At 41.2% G+C, this 21,462-nt stretch overlaps 1 protein-coding gene across 1 annotated transcript; it reads right to left on the minus strand.

Annotated features, from left to right (window-relative positions):
- Window positions 1-586: 586 nt before the first annotated feature.
- On the minus strand, window positions 587-2,781 carry LOC137813559 (rust resistance kinase Lr10-like). The gene is made up of 2 exons (XM_068615889.1): window positions 1,937-2,781; window positions 587-1,850 (listed from the first exon to the last, which is right to left on the minus strand). Exons 1-2 carry the CDS (start codon window positions 2,604-2,606, stop codon window positions 736-738), a joined length of 1,785 nt encoding a protein of 594 aa, XP_068471990.1. The 5' UTR covers window positions 2,607-2,781; the 3' UTR covers window positions 587-735.
- Between the last annotated feature and the right edge of the window lie 18,681 nt (window positions 2,782-21,462).

A 21,462-nucleotide genomic window follows, 5' to 3' on the forward strand; every position in this document is an offset into this window, starting at 1 on the left:
AGGATAGAAAGATATTTTCACGTTATATATGGGTTATATATGGGGTGACAAAATACCTATGGAGGAAGCAATGAGAATAAACCCAAATGGATTGCAAATAAACCAATTCTATTCCGTGAATAGATTCTCTATTTTCATCAGACATTGTTGTTGATTATTGGTATTTTGGTCTCATTAACTTTCTGTTTTCATATTACTAGTTTGTTATTTTGTTTCCACGTAAAAACACAATGATTTGAATTGTGAGCCCACATAATATTTAAGTCTCAGTATGAAATGAATAAAGCAGGAAAGAAATAGTTGATACCAGTAGGTCGTCTACGTGACAAATTGTGCAAGTAGGTCTTCTGTGAATATAATATTTGTTGTTCAGTGTCAATTATCCTCTTTTATCTTTTAAGGTTACACAATATCTAAGAAACGGATAAAATACAAAGTTCATCCCATAATTCAACAATTTATATTAATATAAATTTGTTATATTAATTTTATATTCTTTTCTCAATAAATTACAGTATAAACTTATAACTTTTTTATCGGCAGTATAAACTTATAATAATATTTAAAAAATATAAATACACGTAAATTTATAAAATTAGTCTGTATAATACTATAAGCATAACGCGAGCAACAATAAACAAGCAAATTAATAAGCTTAAAAAGGGAAGAAGCTTATTGTGTTACAACTTTAAAGTACAAATTACATTTGATGGAAACTTAAAAGTGAGACTTTATTTACTCTTCCATTTCATGAATAATTTCCAACTCGAAATTCTGGTGTCTTGTTGGAACAACTGCATTTGTTTTCGAAGAACCGGTCTTATCAAAAGGAGTAGGGGGTGCAATTAACTTCTCTCCATCTCCTTCAAGCATCTGTACCACAATTTTCATGGATGGACGATCCACTGGGTTCCACTGAATACACCAAAGTCCTATAATGGCAAGTTTCCTTGCAACTTTAACATCTTCTTCCTTCTCAATTGTAACTTCTACATCTCGGGCTTCCACCAAATTATGGATCCACTCAGGGTACAGAACTTGGAAACTTTCCTCTACTGACATATTTGTATTCTTTCTTCCTCCCACCATCTCCAGGAGCAACATTCCATAACTGTAAATGTCAGACTTATAAGATACATTGCCAAAGTTTCTTGAGAAAACTTCAGGGGCAATGTAGCCTAAGGTTCCCCTGGCTGCAGTCACAGACACAGTACTTTGATTTTTAGGACACAATTTAGCAAGTCCAAAATCAGTGATCTTTGGATTGAAGTGGTCATCTATTAAAACATTGTGAGGATTGATGTCAAAGTGAAGTATTCTATGATCACAGCCCAGATGGAGATACTCAATCCCTTTGGCAACACCAAGAGCAATTTGTTGCAACTTCTCCCAACCAAGGAAAACATCCTTGTTGTCGGGTGGAACCAAAAATCTCTGCAGTGACCCATTTGGGAAGAAATCATAGACAAGAGCACGGTGGAATCCATCTGCACAGAATCCAAGCAAGCGAACAACATTAACATGATGAATTTTGCCCATGGTTCCCACTTCGTTTGTGAAATCCTTTCCATCTCCAACTGCGTCGTTGAGTATCTTCACAGCAACGAGAATATCACGGGAGAGTATTCCCTTGAACACTGCTCCATGAGCTCCTTCTCCTAAACTCTCACTAAACCCATTTGTGATTCTCTTAATGTCAGCGTAAGTGAATCTGGTAGGCTTCATTGCCCTGTAATCCTCCAAGAATTTCTCTATCCGAGCTTGGTCTTCTCCTTTCATCTTATAATGCTCATACACATGAAACAAAACCTTGGCCAGTAGCAGCACAAGAATGAAACCACCTATTCCCCCTGTTGGTGTTTCTTCTGTTAGACACATTATAAAAAAGAACCAAAAACAGAGAAAGAAAACGGGGAAACAAGGATACGCCACATACCTGCAGCAATAAGTATAATAGTTGATGTTGGAAGCCCGTTTGAGGGGCAAACGAAACATTCAATTTCAGTTTGGGTGCCATTCTTGTATTTACATTTACTTCCTTTTGCTGCGCAGGAACTGCAATTGGGGTTGGTCCATTCCGCAACCACGATGTTCTTGAACTCATCGTTTACAGACCACTGGACGGAGTAAACATCACTCAACTTTGTGCAAGATATTATCTCAGAATCAAGAAAGTCACTTTCAGATCCAAGTTGCAAAATTGGGCATGACATTGAGTTGCAGCGGAAGAAGGAAACATTCCGATCTTGAAATGATTGGAATTTAAATGGAGAAATAGAGGAATTGCCGAGCTTTATGAGTTCCCTGGGAAAGCAATTTTGAGGGTCGTAGAGTTGGATCTGCTGTGACTTGTAATCTATGTTTTTTACAAACAATTTTATTGGAACAGAAGGTAGATCCAGCACAGTCTCATCTGCATCCGTACACAACAGACCGAACCCACGAGGATAGCCCGTGGTGTGATTCAACACGCTATTTCTGAGGTAAAATGGGAATTGAATGTGAACGCGGCCACACTTTTCCCTGCACCCACTTTTGCATATGGCAGGCTTCCATAGCAGAAACAACACCGTCAATAGAAGAAAGAGATTTTGAAAATTTAGCATCGAGTGTTCGGAGAAAATTTAGATATGCTTTGCGCATCATTAAGCTTATCTTTAAAGTGTGCGCAAGTTGGACAAGGAGATGATAGCCGCCAGTAGTAACTGCAACTGCGATTCCGCGTTGGAAGTGATAAGGGGGAGACTTGTAACCAAGAGGACTTTGACCATTTTAATATATATATATATATATATATATATATAAATATATGTTTTTTATTAGAACTCAACAAGAATCAACCGTTCAAGGTAGTTTTGAAGAGATTTTGAGAAAATTGAACTTTGGTTAAATTGAATCCTTGATATGAGTTATCGTCTACTATGAAGATGAAGTAATGTTTATTGTTGACGTCTAATAAGAACAATAATAGGATCATTTAGACACATAACCAAGTACTAAGATGAATGTCTACGTGAGGGAGATGAAATAACATCTAACGCCATGGTTAGTGTGAGCGTCCCGTCCACAAGTGCTTAGGTACTCTCGTAAGAGATTCTGAAGAATGTCTAAGCTTGGAAAAGAGAATCCTAATTTGGATTCCAATTACACCAAGAAAAAAGAACAACTATAGAGAATGTTATACACTCGTTTGCTTATTTATATATGTTTTGATTAAGATATCATAGTCAATCATCTCATAAAATCCGCTAATTAAATCTCAAATTGTCCCAACAATTATGCTAATCAAATTCCGAAACTAAGCATCCCACAAATATGCTAATCAAATCCCAAAACTAAACGTTCCAACAAATTTGATAATCAGATCCCAAAACGTTAGGATGTAATAATACCCCTCCCACAACAATATTCTTTCCCTAAAAAATGGAATAAAGGGTACTTCTTCTTCAAATCGTAGTAGAACTCCCATGTTGCGCCTTCAGAGAGTTGGTGCTTCCATTTCACCAAAACTTTTATAACGACCATTCCTCTCTCTTGACTATCACTCGGTTTCAAGCTCTTTCTCTTCTAGCCTTTCCTTCGTTTGATAAGGCAGTTAAATCGAAACCACCTTCATACCTACATGTTTCTTTAGTTGTGATACATGGAAAACGTTGTGAACCTTAGAATTCACTAGTAGTTCTAGTTTGTAAGCCACTTCTCTTACCATGTCCAAAATCTTGTAAGGACCAAAATACTTAGGGCTTAGTTTATCATGTGGTATCAAGTTAACTGAAATCTTCTTCTAAGCTTGCAACATAACATAAACTATGTCACCAATTTCAAAACATCTCTCTGATCTTCGTTTAACCACCAGTTGTTTCATCCTCTCTTGTGCCTATTTTAAATGGAACTTTAGGACTTTCAACATTTCTTCTCTCTTGATAAGGCTTCAATCTACCAATTCAATGTTGGATTCCCTTGGTAAATACGAAGAGGAGGAGGTTGTCCATATAATTTCTTAAGGAGTAGCCTTTATAGTTGTATGGAATGTGGTGTTATACTGTCATTCTACAAGAGGAAGCCATTGCACCCATTTGTGCGTGAGTCAACACACATACACCTCAAATAGGTTTCTAAGCACATATTTACAACTTCAGTTTGTCCATCTGTTTGGGGGTGATAACTTGTGGAAAGTTGAATTTGCACCCCTTGTACTGCCATAAATTTATGCCATAATTGGCTTTAAAAAAACAAATATCTATCACAGGTTATGGTTTCCAAAAATCCATGTAACTTGGGACACGCTGTCCATAAATTCTTGAGCTACATTCCATGTATTATACGGTGAGTTAAGTGATGACTTTTTACGACAAGTGCACCTCGTTGTTAGAAGTAATAATTTGTGCCTAAGGACGGATATCGATCCCACAAGGAACAGTTGAATTATCAAGTACAATATTCGCTAAATATAAAACATAACAATAAAAGGTTGGTTTTAAAATTGTTATAATGGCAAGAATTAATAAGAAAAAAAATCAAAAAGTTGTTGCTTCAATTGGAGAAATAGGAATTAGATTTCATCTTTCTCACTCTCATGTATTTTGATTAGCATGGTAACATTATGTTCTTTGATTGAAATTGATGCCCGTATAAAATTCATTTATATCGATTCCTCGCATATAAAATTATTAAGATTGTTTCCTAAATATCGATCCCTCGCCTATTTATAAAAACAACTTAGAATCAAGCTCAAACGTTAATAGCAATTAACATTTCAAATCTATTCCTAACACTCAGACGTTAGAACCCTAAAAATACTTTCCGGTCAGATTTAAGATTCTCAAACATGTCACAACTATTTAGAAACAAAAAAAAACAATACCAATAATCAATCAAGAACATAATATTATATCATATGTAAATATCACCTCAATACATAAGAGATTGAACATATCACTCCCAAATCCACAAGGTAGAATTAGTCACACATCTTCTAACACCTTATATTCTTTCAATTGGGTTACAAGTCACTCAATGGTGTTTTCCCCTCAATCTTGCACCCTAGGGTTGTGCCTCAAGCACCCTATTTAACCTAATTTACTAGGGTTAGGTGACTTCTTGCGTCGCACGAATGGACTCATTTGAAACATAAAAAGGCCCAATATCTTTGACGTTATCTCGCTCAAGCGAGATTTTACTCGCTTGAGCGAGATCCACTTGTGGCAATCTTGGCTTTTTACGAATTTGGACAACTTTAGTGAGTGTTGATGTATTCCAACTTTCTCTTTTTAGCTTTGTATATTTTCCTTTTGCCCAATTATCTCCATTCTTCCCTAGAAACCTGAAATTAACACAATTTTAGGAATAAATGTTCTTATTTAAATTAAAATCATAAAATATGTAAAAAGGTATAATTTCATAAATTAGGGGTTATTTTATACTTATTTTAGCAATTAATACCCATAAGCGCCTATATTTTAATATGAAATATTACTGAAATTAGGCACTTATCATTATTAAGGCCATAAATGAGCAGTTTTACTTAGTTTGTCTACCACCACAAAGATGACTTGTTTAACATCTGAATTCAATAAGCCTTTTATGAAATCCATGACGATGTGCTGCCAAATGGTTTGTGAAATGAGTAAAGGTTGTAGAACGCCTAGGTTAGTCATTGTGTCATATTTATTTTAATGACACACAAAACACCTCTAGATGAAGTGTTTAATGTCTCTATTCAGTCCTTTCCAATAAACCTATGCTTTCATCCTTTTAATTGTTGTGTTCATACCCGAATGAGCCCGTTCTGCTAATGCATGTAGCCACTGCAAAATCTTCTTTCTCAACAACAAATCAGTCCCTAGCACCAGTCTCATTTTCTCCTTAGCTCATGTCCCTTTATGTAATGTTTATATGAGTTGGTGTTCTCCTGTAATTCTATTATGAGCTTTTGCAAATGAATATTTGTAATCCACGATTGTTGTATCTCATTTAGTAAATCAGATTGTATTTATAAAGTAATAAGACCTCTAGATTCCATTAAGTCCCTTCGAGAGAGTGCATCAACCACAACATTATCCTTTCCCTTTCAAATTCCATAAGCTTGACCAACCACTATTGAAAATTTGTGGTCTATCTCTTATCTAAAATGTATTTAAGGTTGTAATGGTATGTTCTGATAGTAAAATGGCGATTCAATAGGTAATGTCTCCATTTTTGCACCGCATAGACTACTCCCACAAGCTTTTTCTCATATGTTGAATAAAATTGTTTTTAAGGTTAAAAATTCTACTAATAAAGGTAATGGAATGGTGGTCTTTCATCAATACTACTCACACGCCTTTCCATGAAGTGTCTACCTCCACCACAAAGACCTTTGGAAAATTAGACAGTCCCAAAACTGGAGTACTGCTCATCATCTTCTTTAAGTCTTCACAGGCTCTTTTAGTCTTTTCACACCAAATGAAATTTTCTTTCTTTAGCATACCCACGTACAAATCGTCTATAGTAACCAGTTAAGCCTAAAAACCCTCTCAACTATTTCAAGGTTTGTAGTACAGGCTAACCTACAATGGCAACAACTTTGCAGGGTTCTGTACAAACTTCCTATTCATTAATAATATGGCTTAAGTACTCCAATTCTGGGACAACAAAATAGCATTTAGATCTTTTGGCAAAAAGAGAAGGGTTTCATAGAGTCTACAACACTTCTCTTAGGTGTTGTATGTGCTCTGTTAAGTTTTTGCAATTAGATGTTTGAAAGTCTTATCAATGACTTCCTTTATAACTCTCATCTCCCTCTCCCATGCTTGGGGATATTGTTGTTGGTTGTCCTTCACATTAAACTTTTTAATTTTTGACTTGGGAACCTTTTTCTGAAGTTGGAGTACAAATGTCGAACACAAAAGTGTTGGACTGCTTCAAGTATCAACAGTTGAATGGCAGGCAACAAACCCTGTAAAAAGTCATATATACAATAGTTAAATGAAAAATATACACAAACAAAGTCAACAATGGATAGAAAGAATATCCTCATCATTATTTTCAACTTCATCCATGTTGTCTAACTGTTTTGATTCCCAATCATTATCTAACAACCCTCTATCATGCACAACTCTACCTTCACTTTCATCATCATCATCATCACCCAAATTCTACAAATCAACTACAGAATTTGGTTCATAACCTTCTATGGGATTATTTGCCTGCCTTATACTTGTGCGCCTCTGCCTACTGTTAGTAGCCCTTAACTCTTCAACCTTAACAAATGTCTCACCCTAACCCTTACATTTATTATTATCGGTCTCACTCTGAACTTCAAGTTCACGTTCAATAAATTCAACTTCCCTTAACCAAGAAGAATCTTCTGACACATGCCCACCATCATCATCACCTTCTTCCTCCCCATCATCACATCTCTCCTCCTCAACAACCAATACCCTTACCACCATCACCTTTCTTACCACCAATAGCTTCAACATCAGGTTCCATAGCATCATGTTCACCAATATCCTGACAAATATCCTCACCATCACCTTCCTCCTCATTATCGTCACCAACATCACCTTCCTTACCACCATCATCCTCACCCTCACCCTCAACCCCAACCTCTCATGAACCGTCACCTAAGCCCTCCATAACTTCTGCCTCTGATATACCGTGCACTAAAATATAAGTTAACATCAAAATATTTATTTGCAGCTTTGAAGATATCTATTGTACCACCATCATCAACCACAAGTTGCAATCTATCTTCCAACACTGAACAACCTCTACGTGAATAACACATCAGTTCAATTATTGAAAAGCCAATCTCCTTTACAATGCCAACTATTTCAATGTAACTTCATCTATCATAGTAACATGACCATGTTGACATATCACCACCAACATATCTCATCACTCTGTCACCATCAGAAAATCTCTCACTATGGTGGACCACAAGATAACAAACACCTTCATACATGATAACAAATTTATAAAAGGTATCCCTGTAAAATATACATATGGACATAAATACCAAACAAATTACAAACTAATCCTTCAATTAATTGTCAAAAAACAAATGTTGGACCACACACAATTTTTTTTTGCACATGGTGGGACCCTACATAATAAACTACTGTAAATGTTCCCTTAGAGTAATCAAATACAGGACATACAACATATAAAATAAAACAATCAATTAAACAACATTTGAGACCCACCAATTGATGAACCAACACAATGTAAATGAAAAAGACCTAACCTTAGAAAGGACCAAAAACCACCACTGCACCATAATTGAAATCCAAAATGGAAAAATCGCCCAAATTTCACAATTCACCAAATCACCCAAATCGCATAGTTCACCAAATTGCCCAAATTACAATTCACCAAATTGCCCAAACTCACTGATTGCAATTAAAAAATCCTAACCCCAATGTATTCAACTTTACTAATCTGCCAACCCCTCCACTTGTCACCTCACACAACATCCAACTCCATGTGTCTCGCAATTCACAGTCCACATCTACAATTCTCTGTGCCATATCAGCAGAACTTGACGTCGTTGGGGGGAAGTTAATAGAAAGGATCAATTTGGGTACTTTTTAAAAAACAAAGGGACCAACTTGATTTTTTAAAAACTACTATAGTAAATTGAATATTGACCCCAAATGTAGGAACCAAAAAGGTAATTATACCTTCTTAGATGGTCTGTTAGAGAATTGTCTATAGACAGTCTAGTCTTCACTCTATGTTACCTTTTGTTTCGTTTTAAATTCCAATTTCTCCTTGATAATTTCTGAAAGAAAGAAAATAATATAATTGTTCTTACATAATTGTTTACTCCTCATACAAATCTAGATTGACCCTATACCATATTAGAGGAAACTTAACTTTATTTTGAGAATCTAATGCGACTAAAGGTTATATCATGTTGCCACTTTGTTTCTATGTTTTGGCTTCTTTTTTTTTGCAATGTATGGGAAAGGTTATTTCATACAAATTCACAAACACTCAATAATATTGTCTTCATAAAATAAAGGGAGTTTGTTGAAATTGTTGGTGTTGCAATATCTAATGAATCCACTCTTAAAGGATTCTTAAAGATTGAAGACTTAGTGGTATATATAATGTGTATGTGTGTGTTGTGTCTTTTTAATTTGTATGTTTTTCTTCTCTGATATTAGTTTGATCTTTATAAGTGCATAAGAAAGCTTATTTAAATATTTTTTAGAACTTATAGTGGCTAAAGGATAATTTTAATTGATTAAGTTATAGTTTAATCTTCTAAAATGCTTTAATCCTAAGTCTTAAAATACTGCAATGGATATTTTAGTTGATTACAATGTCGATTATTACCTAAAACCATTAGTAGGTATGGCATGGTAGGATGTTTTAAATGTTAAAATGAGTTTTTAATATATTGAAATGTCTTGTACTCAGAAGGATCTTTATGAATCAATTTTAATATATAGGAATAGTGATTTAATCCATTCTTTTCATTAATAAGTGAAATCAATAGATTAAAATGCAATTTTAATTCGTTAAATTAACATGATAAATTCTATATAACTCTCATTCTTAGAGCTTTTTTTAATACATTTTTTGAAGTTTGAAATTTTAGAATACCTTTACATCTGAAAGAGTTAATCTGTTGAGTCTAAAAGTGTTTTCTTGGAGGTTTCTTTTTTTTATAAAAGTTTTCATGTTAGGCATCACTATGCAACTTGACATCTCAACTAGGCTGACACCTCAAGTAACAACAATCATCTGCCATCAGATGAAAATCTGGGGGGACTAGACCAAATCTTGCAGCTTTCTTTAACTGTTCTTGAGATCAATCTTTTTGGCTAAAAGGATTTCACCTGAATTTTTCTAATCTAGTTTTGATATTGTTGTATTCAGATGATATTATTTTGTTGTATAATTTTGATTTGTGGTGATTGACCATGATTGGATAGGGTTTCTAATTATGGTTTTGTAATAAGGTTTTACAAAGGTAAGAAAAAAAACACTCTTGTAGGATTCAAGAGTGGTGTTCTTGATGTATTTTGTATTTATAAACAATTGATATAGTGTGAGCTTCACTTGTTTAGATGAGCAACATGATGTAGCTGTTGTTTAAGAGTGAACCATCATAAAATTATTGTGTAATATTCTCTCCCTTTCTCTCGTTATTTCAGCCTTTGAATTGATCTTGTTTTTACTATGACTGGAATTTTTAATCTATTAAAGTTTGTACCAATTTTGCTGTAATCAATTAATTTTACAAGAAACACCATCCTAACTCTTCAAAAAAAATTAAAAAATCTCGATAGTTCAATTCATCCCCTCTTGAACTCGACTTTTATTTTAACAATTTTTCCATCTAATTTCGTGCGAGCAACCTTCCACATCTCATAGTGAGGAGGTGGAGATACAAGGTCAGCAAACTCAATTCATGCTACCTCTTCTTCAACCCTAATGAGGCACAACTCTAACAATGTGTACCCCTCTCACGATAGTAGATGGAGTGCATCATTCAACTTCTACTATTCTTGGCTGACTATTCTTTTTTTTTTTCCCTACAATGCAAATAATATAATAAAATGAGACAACCAAAAATTGTGAATACATATTTGTGTAATTATAAGAATTTTCAACAACAAACCAGCCAAGAGGAGTACAAACGACTTAAACAAAATTGCATTCATTCCTCGTCACTGATATGATACTTCATACATGGGACTCTCGTCTTTAAAATTTTTTGAACAAATAATCATGTGTCATGAAATTCTTTAAGTCCCACTAGTGTAGAAAAGGTTTTTTACATATATTATTTAGGGCACTTTACGTTTAATAACAATCTGACGTAGGTGTGGGTGAGGTAAGTTTACATCAAACCAAATATTTGACGTAAAAACTTCTATTTTTTGTCAGACGAAAACATATTCCGATGTAAAGGGGTAATAAAAAAAATAAGTTCAAAAGGTCCAAAATTTAAGTCAGACCGTGTACTGTCTTATGTAAATTTTGGACGTTTTAAAAAATAATATTATTTTTGTCTTCAAAATAAAACCTAAAATACAATAAACTGTCAATAACAATAATTAAACATTTCTACTAAAAAAATATATTCAAAATCATGTTTTCTAACCTAAAAAGTAGTCAATTATTCTCTCAGCTTTTTGATGTCATCCTGGCACAATGGAGATTGATCATTAAATACTTGAAACATTTCATTCACAAGATTGATCATTAAATACTTTGTCCAAGAGTCAATGATATCTGACCAAATAGTTACTCTTATCCAATATATCATATAGAAGTCACATTCGAATAAGGGTGTTTGCCTATTACAATAAAATGGGAAAGAAATGACAAAAATTATTTCATACATCTTAGACATAAAATATCTATTATATGTATCAGTAAAATGTTTAACATGGAGGTTCCCACAACAACCTCCAATGTGTCTATTAAGGAGATGTAAACAACTACACTGTACTAACCGGGGTCGCGTGAACCACGTCACTCGGTGTCAGGAGTCGACCGGATAGATTCAATACATTAAGATAATATAAAGAGATACGCAATAAATCAAGTAATATGTTATAAATCCGATAATGTTGTTTTAGCAAAGATATTCATTAAGTATGGCCCATAAACGAAATAACCCACTATAAGCACTATAAATAAGCATGATTAGAAAAGAGTAAGGTATGCTTTTATCAATATATTATTCACTCTAATACAAAACACTTACTTGATCTTCAAAGAACCTTTTGTAAGGCTACTCCCACCGAGTACGAGAGAACAAGAATGAGAAGGCAAAGGATGAGCGACCGAGGGACGAGAAAAAATTGTTCAAGCCGATAACAGGTACTATCTAGGCCTTATACAAGCACAATTGGCGCCCACCGTGGGGCCAAGATAGTATTGAAGAGCATCAAATAGTATCAACAATGCATATGGCAAGCGGGAGAATGACGAAGGCCATGCAAATAGGTATGTTCCAAACCTTACAAAGAGAGATGGTAGGGATGCGCCAAAAAAACAAGGAGGAGATGGGAGTCATGCGTTAAAAGAACAAAGAGGAAATATGAATCCTCCAAGGACAAAATGATCAAATGAGGCAACAACTGGCTGAAATCATACTTGAACCAAGGCCTCGAAGGCCAAATCCAAAAGTTAGAATACTGTCCTCCCCGAAAAAAATTGAGGACACAAGGAATCAAGAAAAGATATCCATTCTCCGGACTCAGACTCATGCATCATCCAGGCTTAAACAATCGAACGCATTGTTATTTTAGAGGAAGAACCTAAGGAATATCCCTTTACTGATCAAATCATGGAAGCACAATTTCCTCCTAATTGGAAAGGGCTGAACATTGACCAATATGACATAACTACAGATCCGGACGAGCACATGGATGCATATAAAAGGAAGATGAGCCTCTATACGTCTGACAACTCCGTGTTGAGGGACACTCAGTTGGTTCACAAGGCTTCCCCCTAACATGGTGAATTACTTTAGAACACTTTTGTCCAAGTTCGACACTCAATTTGCAACAAGTCGACCGAATCAATGCATCCATGCTTGTCATCACCAACATGAGTGGCTAATTCGACCCTTTGGGATTGATAATAATCTGCTCAAACTCTTATGTAGCGAGGTGATATTTAAATATAATATTATGTTCTTGATTGATGATTGATATTCTCATTTTATTAGTAATGCTTGTTTACCATGATTAAAGATCCTTAGATTTGCTTAAAAGTAACTCTAAGTTTATGACCCAAATGATAATGCCTAACATATTGGAATGCTAGGAATAGATTTGAAATGTTAATTGTCATCGACATCTAATCGTAATGCTAAAGAGTTTTTATATATATACGAGAAATCGATATTTAGGAGACTCTCTTAATAATTTTATATGCGAGGAATCGAAATAAATAAATTTTATATGGGCATCAACATCAATCAAATGATAGAATATTACTATGCTTTTCAAAATACAAAAGAGTAGGAAGGATGAACCACAATCCCAATTTTCCCAATTGAACCAACAAACATTTTTATTTGCTTTCTTTACAATTCTTGCAATCATGACAAAACTTCCACAAACTTTATTATTTTGTTTTCTATTTAGTGAATCTTATACTTGATAATTCCATAAAACTTTCACAAACTTTAAGAAATTGACTCACCACACTGACTACAAAGGAAATATCAGGACAAGTAACAGTGAGATAGTTCAATTTTCCAACTACTCTCTTGTACTTCTCAGGATCTGAAAGAGGCTCCCCCTAATTAGGTAGAAGCTTGACATTGGGATCTGTACCGCCCTGGTAGTCGGAAGTGATGGCGTGGCATCAAGCTACGGTATAGGCGTGTTGACGAGACGCCAGGTTGGCAGAAGGGAAGGAAGTCGGGGGGCTCGTGAAGTCGCCAGTTATTAAGTTGGCGTGCTTCGATCTCCAGCACACCAGAACCGGCGGTCACCGGGTTAAAGATGAAGTCGCCAGATGTAAACTCAGGCGACCAAGTGATTAGAGATCGCCGGAGCAAGCACATCGCCGAAGATGAAGGTGGTGCAGATTATGAAGGCGGCCGGCGAGACCACAGGGAAGGTGTGTACGAAGGCACCCTAGCTCGCCAATCCAGTAGAGATCGCACTCCAGGACAGCTATGCACTGAGTAGTATCATGCATAAGTAACTTAGCCAAAGGAGAGTCAGAAGCAGCGCCCAAGTCAAGGAGGCTCCAGATGATGGCACGTGTACGGCTGGATGCGAGCCACGTGTCCAGGTGTGTAACTGCCAGGAGAGAGAAAGTACCCAGGTATATAAGGGTTTCCCAACGAACTTCTGAGGTACGCACGTTCAGATTGTCTTCTTTACGCTTGCGAGTTCTTGAGTATACTGTGAGAGAGAACATTGCACGGTTCCTTGAGAGTTCTTGAGTGTTACTCTTAGTATTTAGTGGTTCCGTCACTGACTTGGGCGTTGGAGTGCGATCGGCCGCAGCGGCGCCGCTCTGTTCTTTTGCAGGTTCTTGAGGTGGATCGCGGCGAAGGACGGAGGTTGACGCGGCGCACACGTCGATCCAAGTTTGAGGAGGCAAGCTTCAACGTTCTGTTCAACAAGCAGGATCATCAGGCGCCCACCGTGGGGCCGTGTAAAACCTGTTCCCATCCACAGTGTGAGTTCTTGGAGGTTTTTGCAGTTTTCTGTGTGGTTGTGTGCTGGTGCAACCATTGTTCGTTGTTCATCTAGGTTTTGTTCGGTGTTTTCGCGTTTTCCACCGTTCGTTTGGGTTTTTGTTCGGTGAGGTGAAGTTTTCTGCTGCTTACGCGAGATTTGTTCGGTGAGATCTGAGTTTTTTGGCTCGTATTGGTTTTTCGTGGAAGAAGCGGTGGTTTCTGGTGGAGTCGCAGGTTTCTGTGGAGAGTTTTCTGTGTTCTTGAGTTTTCTGTGTTCTTGAGTTTTCTTTCGGAGTTTCGCGAAGTTTTGACCGATTGATCGCTGAATCGATCGTCGCTGAAGGAGGTGTTGTTCATCGCTCTCTGAGATTTGCTAAGTGTTCATGAGAAAAATGAGAAGCAACCGTTCAAGTCCAGTTGCGCCCGTTGCTGCTGAAGGCGCCGGCGCCATGACCATGGCGCAGATGGTGGAGATTATGCGTTCGTTGCAGGCGAATGTGGAAGCCTCGCGCATAGAACAGGCGAGAATGCATGAGGACCTGGTCACCTCTCGGGCCAGGAATGATGAGCTTAGCAAAGTGACTGAAGAGCTGCGTCAAGCTCTTCAGGAGCAGCGAGGGCGTCCTATTGCTGAAGAGGTCGCGCCGTCAACGCCGCCTCGTGTTTTTCCTATGCCTTTCGCTCAGGCGATTACCGACACGCCTATCCCTGCGAGTGTGGTACCTGTTAAGGCTGTTTTTACCGGCGTGGAGGATCCTGAGGCTCATCTCACCACGTTCCATACGCAGATGATGCTGTCAGGAGGATCAGACGCCGTGTACTGCAAGATGTTTGTAAGCACACTCCAGGGAACGGCGCTGGAATGGTTTGTGAGCCTGCCTACAGGTCACATAACCAACTTCCAACAGTTCTCGAAAATTTTCGTCGAGCAGTACATCGTGAACAAGGCACCGCCCAGGGTGTCTTATGATTTGTTCGATATCAGGCAGTATCAGGGAGAGTTCCTCAGGGACTACCTGAATCGTTTTGGGGCGCAGATGGTCCGATCGCCGGCCAAAGATGAAGAAATGTTGGTCTACGCATTTAAGAAGGGCGTGTTGCCTGGACCATTCTGCGAGGCATTGATCAGGGCCCACCCCACCACGTTTGCTGAGGTTAGGCGACTTGCGGTGGCCCACATCGCCGATGAGAGTGAAGTCGCCGAGAAGAGAGGAAGCGTGGCTCCCGCTAGGCCGCGCGCCCAGACCAGAATCCAGCCACAGAGGGTGCTGGAGACAGCGGCGGCCAGAAGGGATCAGAGGACTCGCCATCCTTATGATCCAAGGAAGAACAAGGGCAGGGGCCAAGGACGCCCTCAACCAGCACGCCGGGAGTACAATCGCCCGCCTAAGCACAAGTTTGTCATGGGATTGGCGGACCTGATCGCCATTCCCAACATATCAGCTAGGTTGAAAGCGCCCGAGAAGGTGGGCGACAAGGTGCTGGGACCAAAGCCAGAAGCCTGGTGTGAGTTTCACCAGGGCTTTGGCCACACCGTGGATTCGTGCTTGGCTTTAGGATACCAGCTCGACGATCTGGTTAAGAGCGGGTTCCTAAATGACTATTTGCTGGATAGAAGGACGGGGGGCACGTCGAGCTCCCAACCAGCAGGTGGAGAGGCTCAGCAGCACGAGATGCCTAGACACGGGGAAATCCACACCATTGCAGGGGATTTCTCAGGTGGTGGATGCACCGCATCACAGAGGAAGAGGTACGCGAGGTCTGTGATGACGGTGGATATGTTTGAAGACCACTCGCCGGATGTGGACATTACGTTCACCAAGCAAGACCTTCGGGACGTTATGCCTCATGACAACGATCCCATAGTCATCTCGTTGATCACAGCAGGAAGAAAGGTCCACAGGGTTCTGGTGGACCAAGGAAGCTCGGCGGACGTGATGTTCTGGCCGACTTTCGCGCAGTTGGAGCTACCCCTTTACCAGCTGAGACCCTATGGAGGGTGTTTGTATGGTTTCGCTGGCGACCAGGTGGAGGTCAGGGGGTACATTGAGTTGAGGACTACGTTTACAGATGAGGCGGGTTCGAGAACAGAGAAAATCAAATACCTTGTCGTGAACGCTCCTTCAGCATACAACATTCTGTTGGGAAGGCCCACGCTCAACAGGATAGGCGCTATACCGTCGACCCGGCACATGAAGGTGAAGTTGCCATCTATGGAGGGGGTGGTGATCACCATCAAATCCGACCAGAAAGAAGCGAAGAAGTGCTATGAGAATAGCCTGAAAAACAAAAGGTCTGTGAGTTACGTGACAACCACCCCGCTTCCTGGTGTGAAGCCCAGATCGACGATGATAGAAGAGACCGCCGGAAGAGACGTGGAGATGGTGGATGCTGAGCTGGGAGAGGGGAACGCCGGTCTGGAGGAAGAAGAGGCGAGGAATCGCCCTGAGGAAGCGAGGGAGCTGGGAATCGCCAGGGCGGTGATCGCCAGAGAAACCAGGCCAAAACCCGTCGAGCAGTGGCTCGAGAGAGAGATCGGGGGAAAGATCTTCAAGCTGGGAAGATCCCTGGAGGTCGAGCTCCAGGACCAGATCGCTAAGGTGATAGAACGGCATCTGGATGCATTTGCATGGTCCGCTTCGGACATGCCCGGGATCGATCCCGACTTCTTGTGCCATCATTTGGCGATGGACAACTTGGTGAGACCAGTGCGGCAGAGGAGAAGAAAGTTCAACGAGGAGAGGAGGCAGGCGATCAGGGACGAAACACAGAAACTCCTCGCTGCAGGCCACATCTGGGAAGTCCAGTACCCTAAATGGCTGGCAAATGTCGTGCTGGTGAAGAAGAGTAATGGGAAATGGCGCATGTGCGTCGATTTCACTGATCTGAATAAGGCTTGTCCAAAGGACTCATATCCTTTACCAAGCATAGATGCCCTGGTGGATAGTGCTGCAGGGTGCAAGTTGTTGAGTTTCCTGGATGCCTTCTCGGGGTATAACCAGATCAAGATGCATCCCATGGATGAAGAGAAGACTGCCTTCATGACCGAGAGATCGTGCTACTGCTACAAGGTGATGCCGTTTGGGCTGAAGAATGCGGGGGCCACGTACCAGAGGTTGATGGATCGAGTACTTGCACCAATGCTGGGAAGGAATGTGCAAGTGTATGTGGATGACATGGTCGTGACCTCGCCAAAGAAAAGCAAGCACGTTGCGGACTTGGAGGAATTGTTCACTACGATCGCCAAGTTTAGGTTGAAGCTGAATCCGGAGAAGTGCATCTTCGGCGTGGAGGCTGGAAAGTTTTTGGGTTTCCTCTTAACTGAAAGAGGAATAGAGGCCAACCCGGATAAGTGTGCCGCCATCTTGGCAAAGAGGAGCCCGGCCACTGTGAAGGAAGTACAACAACTTACAGGTCGGATGGCCGCCCTATCTCGCTTCGTGTCAGCTAGCGGAGAGAAGGGCCATCCCTATTTCCAGTGTTTAAGGCGCAATAACAAGTTTGCCTGGACGAAGGAGTGTGTGGAAGCCTTCGTCAAGCTTAAGGAGTATCTGGCGAGCCCGCCGGTTTTGTGCAAACCGCTGGTGGGAACCCCTCTCAGGTTGTATTTTGCTGTAACTGAGAGGGCGGTGAGTGCGGTGCTCGCCCAGGACCAAGATCAGGCTCAGAAGCCTATTTATTTTGTTAGTAAGGTGTTGCAGGGCCCTGAAACGAGATATCAGGCCCTGGAGAACGCTGCGCTGGCTGTGGTATTTTCGGCGAGGAGGTTGCGTCACTATTTCCATAGCTTCACGATACTGGTGATGACCGACCTCCCCATCCAGAAGGTCTTGAAGAAGCCCGACGTTGCGGGAAGGATGGTGAAGTGGGCGGTAGAGCTGTCGGAGTTTGATATTAAGTATGGGCCCCGAGGTATGATCAAGGGGCAGATCTTCGCAGATTTCATGGTCGAGCTCTCGTCTGAAGCGACACGAGTTGAAGGGGATGACTTTCGTTGGGTGCTTTCAGTGGATGGATCGTCGAACCAGCAGGGTAGCGGTGTTGGAGTCATCTTGGAGGGACCCAACGGCGTGCTGATCGAACAATCTTTAAGGTTTGCCTTCAAGGCCTGCAACAATCAAGCAGAATATGAGGCGCTGATCGCCGGTATCTTGCTGGCTAAAGAGATGGGAGCCAGGGTGTTGATGGCAAAGAGTGACTCGCTGCTAGTCACGGGGCAAGTAACAGGCGAGTTCCAGGCTAAAGATCCACAAATGGCGGCTTACCTAGAGTATGTACAGGAATTGAAGAGTTCCTTTGCCTCCTTTGAAGTGGTGCATGTGCCCAGAGAGCAGAATGCCCGAGCTGACTTGCTAGCCAAGCTCGCCAGTTCGGGCAAGGGGGGTAGGCAGAGGACGGTGATTCAAGAAACTTTGAAGACGCCAAGAGCATTTGTGGCAGATCACCTGGTTCTTCAGAGAAGCAAGTCGACGGAGAAAGCGCCGAGGAGTCACAGATCCCTGACTCAAGAGACCTTGAGATCGCCGAGAATAAGAGCATGTCGGGGAGAGAGGGTGAACATGACGCAGGTCTGCGCTACCCATGAGCCAGACACCTGGATAACACAGTACAAGCGGTGCCTGGCGGATGGCCTTCTCCCGCTGGATCCGACAGAGGCTAGGAAGATAAAGAAGAATTCTAGCAAGTTCACATTGATTGATGGCGAGTTGTACAGGCTTGGGTTCACTCACCTACTCCTGGAGTGCGTGCACGGAGAAAAATGTACGAGAATTATGGTAGAGCTCCATGAAGGGATATGCGGAAGCCACGTCGGGGGTCGAGCTCTGGCCGCAAGGACTCTCCGTGCAGGTTACTACTGGCCAACGATGAGAGAAGATTGCAAGAGGTATGCACAGTGCTGCAAGCAATGCCAGCAGCACGCCGATTGGCACAAGGCGCCTCCCGAGGAGTTGAAGTCGATTTACAGTCCTTGGCCGTTTCATACATGGGGAATCGACATCCTGGGACCATTCCCGCTGGCGATCAGGCAGATGAAGTACTTGGTGGTGGCAATTGAATATTTCACCAAGTGGATCGAAGCAGAACCAGTGGCCCAGATCACCGCACACAAGATCGAAGGTTTCGTGTGGAAGAACATTGTGTGCCGGTTTGGTGTGCCCAAACGCCTGGTGTCGGACAATGGGACTCAGTTTGCAAGTCACCTGTTGAAGAAGTTGTGCGAAGGGGTGGGAATTCAACAAGTGTTTGCATCTGTCGAGCACCCTCAGACGAATGGCCAAGTAGAGTCAGCCAATCGGGTGCTGCTGAGAGGGTTGAAGAGAAGGCTAGAGAAAGCCAAAGGAAGTTGGGCTGAGGAGGTACCCCGTATAGTCTGGGCGTACCACACCACCGAGCAGTCAGGAACCCATGAGACCCCGTTCAGCTTGGTCTATGGGTGCGACGCAATGATTCCAGTGGAGATCCAGGAGAGCTCGCCGAGATTCCAGAACTTCGTGGAGGAAGACTCGAATGAGGAGAGAAGGTTGAACCTGGATCTACTGGATGAGGTCAGGGAAGAGGCGAGATTAAAAGCTGAGGCGGTGAAGAGAAGGATTGAACGAAGATATAACTCGAAGGTGATGCCGAGACAGTTCAGAGAAGGCGACCTGGTGATGAGGAAAGCCCACCAGTACGAGATGGAGAATAAGCTGTCGCCCAAGTGGACGGGACCGTTCAGAATAACCGAGGTGCTCGGGAACGGCGCCTACCGCTTAGAGACATTGGAAGGAGGGGCGATTCCTCGCACCTGGAACGCCACGCACCTCAAGTTATATTACAGTTAAGAACTTTGTAAGTAAAGACAAACACGAAGTTATATTACAATGTTTCTGTTAAAACAGTTTGAAGGGGGCACTCTTTTTTCCCTAAGGAGGGTTTTTAATGAGGCCACCCAATAAAGAAGAGTTTTCGAAGTTTAAAGCGTTTTAGATTGCATGCTTGTTGTTTTCCGAAAGTTTTGAAGAAAGACCTTGTCACTTATATGTGATTTAAGGCAAGTTAAAGATATATTGCATGCTTTCTAAAAAGTTTCTAAGTCCCCATCGTCTTTCGGCGATCGGAGGCACCAGTTAAAGTTAAGGTCCTCATCGTCTTTCGGCTATCGGAGGCACCAGTTAAAGTTAAAGTCCTCATCGTCTTTCGGCGATCGGAGGCACCAATTAAAGTTAAAGTCCTCATCGTCTTTCTGCGATCGGAGGCACCAGTTAAAAGACCTCAACGCCCTCGCGCGTTCTGAGGCGAGATAAAGACCTCCTCGCCGTCGAGCGAGTGCAGGCGAGGAAGAGTGAAAAGTCCTCAGTGTTTCTGGGGGGGAGAAGATGTAACCCCTAGGGCAATGTAGATGCACCAGCAAAAAGTCCTCAGTGTTTCTGGGGGAGAGGAGATGTAACCCCCGGGGCAATGTAGAGGCACGAGTTAAAGACCTTCTGGCCGATGAGCGAGTTCAGGCGAGTTAAAGACCTTCTCGCCTATGAGCGAGTTCAGGCAAGATAAAATCCTTCTTGTCTCGAACGAGTTCAGGTATGGTGTAAAGGGTGGAAGAAGTTTGGAGGGTGGCTAAGGTAGGTTCGAAGAGAACGCCTAGCCACCCGGTCTCTTGTTCTGAAGATCAGGGAGGCAGAGAAGGATCCGAAAGGCGCCTCTACCCCCGGATGAAGGAACAATGGCCAAGTTATGAAGCCAGGAGGAAGCTGATATCGCCAAGAGTCTTTGGTGACCAGGAGAAATTCAGGCAATGGCAAGAAAGTCAAAGACCCGTTTTGATGAAGCAGATCGGGTGAGCGGTGTCTTAAGCCATTAATTGAGGTGAAGTTCCTTATTTGAAGAGCGATTTTACGCTAAGGTTCATTGCCTTGAGATTACAAGTTGTTAGAGTGATTGCTATTCGAAAGTCAGTGGTTCGAAGCAGTTAAGTATATAATCGCGCTTGCGGAATTGCTAAGTTAATTTCTTGAAGAAAATTGTGCAAGGAAAGATAAAGCAGACAGAGAAGTTACAAGAGAATACAAAGACTTTATCATCAAGTAAACATCAGTTCCAGGTACATATACAGAAAAGGGGAAAGTCTATTACAATCGTATGTAAGGAGAAAGCATAAAAGTAGTCGATGGAGGGAATCAATCAGTCTTCAGCAGGAACAACCTTCCCGTCCACCACCTCGTTGTTAAGAGACACCATGGTAAGATCTAGATCGGGGTACAGGCAGGCGAACTGTTCCCGGGCGGCCTCGAATCCAGCAGCAAGAATCTGGGCAGAACTCAGGTCAAGTT

Source organism: Phaseolus vulgaris, chromosome 1 (genome assembly GCF_000499845.2).
Source record: "Phaseolus vulgaris cultivar G19833 chromosome 1, P. vulgaris v2.0, whole genome shotgun sequence".
NCBI classification, from domain to species: Eukaryota; Viridiplantae; Streptophyta; class Magnoliopsida; order Fabales; family Fabaceae; genus Phaseolus; species Phaseolus vulgaris.